Source organism: Helobdella robusta (assembly GCF_000326865.2).
Source record: "Helobdella robusta unplaced genomic scaffold HELROscaffold_30, whole genome shotgun sequence".
Classification (NCBI taxonomy): domain Eukaryota; kingdom Metazoa; phylum Annelida; class Clitellata; order Rhynchobdellida; family Glossiphoniidae; genus Helobdella; species Helobdella robusta.
This window is the reverse complement of record NW_008704502.1, coordinates 947379-949878: the sequence shown is the minus strand read 5'-3', so window position 1 is coordinate 949878 and position 2500 is coordinate 947379. Positions and strand designations below refer to the sequence as shown.

General features: G+C 34.9%; 1 protein-coding gene across 1 annotated transcript in view; it reads left to right on the top strand.

Annotated features, from left to right (window-relative positions):
• Positions 1-1596, top strand: part of HELRODRAFT_192196 (hypothetical protein) — a 2371-nt gene extending 775 nt beyond the window's left edge. Inside the window, exons 2-3 of the mRNA XM_009021998.1 lie at positions 1-350; positions 788-1596. The exon at positions 1-350 is cut by the window's left edge and continues 562 nt beyond it. Coding sequence (XP_009020246.1) covers positions 1-350; positions 788-1350 — 913 coding nt within the window. The 3' untranslated portion in view covers positions 1351-1596. The remainder of the gene's footprint in view (positions 351-787) is intronic.
• Positions 1597-2500: the final 904 nt, after the last annotated feature.

Below are 2500 nucleotides of genomic sequence, written 5' to 3'. Positions count from 1 at the left end.
TAATATAAGCTATAACTATAATGATGATGATCGTGACGATGGTGTAGCTACTACAACTACCGCTACTTCGAATAATAGTGGTAGTGATAATGACGACGATGATGATAGTAACAATAACAACAACAATAATAATAACAATAATAATGATGATGATGACGACTATGATGATGAAGACGATGATAAAGCTGATGATGAATACAAGAACCAAAAAGCCGAACTATATGGGATGAAACAGCATCAACTACAACATCATCAACCGTATATATCTTACCGCGAGAAGAACAACAATAAAAACAACAATAATAATCACAACAATAATAACAATGACATGAACAACCTTAAAAAATCAGGTAAAAATCCATTAGAGACAAACCTATGGCCGGCCCAGAAAGGAAGTATGAATGTTACTTCCATCACTACTGCTGCTACTACTACTACAACTGCTGCTACTACTACTGCTGCTACTACTACAACTAGCATTGCCGCGGCTACTTCTACTACTACTACTACTACTGTCGTTACTACTACTACTACAACTATTGCTACTGCTACTACTACTTTTGATGCTAATGGCCTCTAAAACATGTTTGCATGATTCTCAAATTTGTTCCGTCTTCTTGAGTATATTTCAATTCTTTTAATACTGATAAAGTTATTTTTTCTTATTAAAAGCTTTGTATAGTAGTAGTAGTAAAAGTAGTAGTAGTAGTTGTAGTAGTAGTAGCAGCAGCAGTAGTAGTATAATATTTAAGATCTTATTGAATTGTTACAAAATAAAAATATTTAGGTTTGGATCGTTTGGTTGGAGGCAACTACACGCATATTACGCAACAACTACAACAAAAAAATAATAATTTCCTTCAAGATTTGCAGCAAAGATCAAATAATCGTCTTAAAATCGCCCTACATGGAACAAACATTCCCGAACCAACACCCCAGGACTATAACTATCTCCAACATTATCTTCAACAACAACAACAACAAAACAACGATATAGTTCAACATGAACCACAACTATACGACTATGTACCACACAACACAAACATATTGCAACATATCAAAAAATTATTTCAACAAATAGCTCCACCGAAACAGCAGCAGCAACAACAACAACAACAGCAACAACAACAGCAACAACAACAACAATACCGATACGGTTATGGAAACCGACTAGAATGGATGCCGATGGATCGATTCGAGAAAGAAGAATTCGATAAGTATTACAGTGACGCAAGAAAGCGTGGCTATCATGATGTTTGGTACATGTGCGTTGAGAATAACTGCAACTCGGTGAATAAGAACAACTCGTTTCACTATAGATGCGCAAACTACTTTTGTGGTCGAAAGTGATGTCCTACCCTCTATAATTTAAGAAACATTTGAAGTTTTGTCTATTAATAAACGATCATGTAGATGGCGATTATGAGTTTGTTGACTATCAATTAAGTAAATTTTGATCGGTTGAAAATTATTCAATCCTCTGATTGATTGGCTCGCTCGATAGAATAGGTTGGATGGATTGATTGATTTTAATGATTTCAACTAACAATTAATGTTTAATTCAATTTACAATTGAAATAAAATTTTAAATTCGCTGAACTCGTTTTCAATTCGTTAAAAATATCGAATTTGTTTATTCCCTCTTTCTTTTATCCATTCATTTATGGGAGTATGTATGTAATGTGTGAATGTATTGTTATAGGATGAGTCAGTAATTAAAGATGTTCAGAGTATTGCTAATTTTTTGGAGTTGTGGTAATGTATGTATGTTTGTATGTATGTATATTTTAGAATGGGTGTAGAATCGCTGCTGCTTCAAACTCAGTTTCGCTGGATAGGGCACGTTATGCGTATGCCAGATACAAGCAGGTCTTTTTTGGTCAACTAGCGTGGAGAAATAGACTGGCAAATGGCCCCGTACGCAGATACAAAGACAGCCTTAAAGAAAATATAAAAAAATGTGGTCTAGACCCCAAGGCTCTTTGTGTTGATGCTCTGCGACGCTCGGAATGGAGAAGGTCTACCTTCGCTCATTCTAGGACTCACCGATGACCCAATTCGTCGATTCGACGATGTACTCCACGATATGTGTGTGCGTGTGTAGGTATGTTTGTGAGTATTTATGTATGCTTGTACGTATGTTTGTATGTATGATTGTATGTATGCTTGTATGTATGTTTGTATGTGTGTTTGTATGTATGTGTGTGTGTGTGTCAGTAAAAAGGTGGATAATTATTAAGAAACCTGAAGATAGATTGCCGTGTTTTGTTCAGCTGATTGAAATGCGAATGAATGGATGAATGGGCTATTTTGAATGAATAAAAATATAAATAAATAAATATACACCCACACATACACACACGCACATACACACAAATACACACACACATACGTATCACATGCATACACAACGCACGCACATATCTGAGTTATAAAAAACTTGCACATAGTACATGAATTAATAAAGATTTATTTTCATTTTAACATGCATATCACCTCA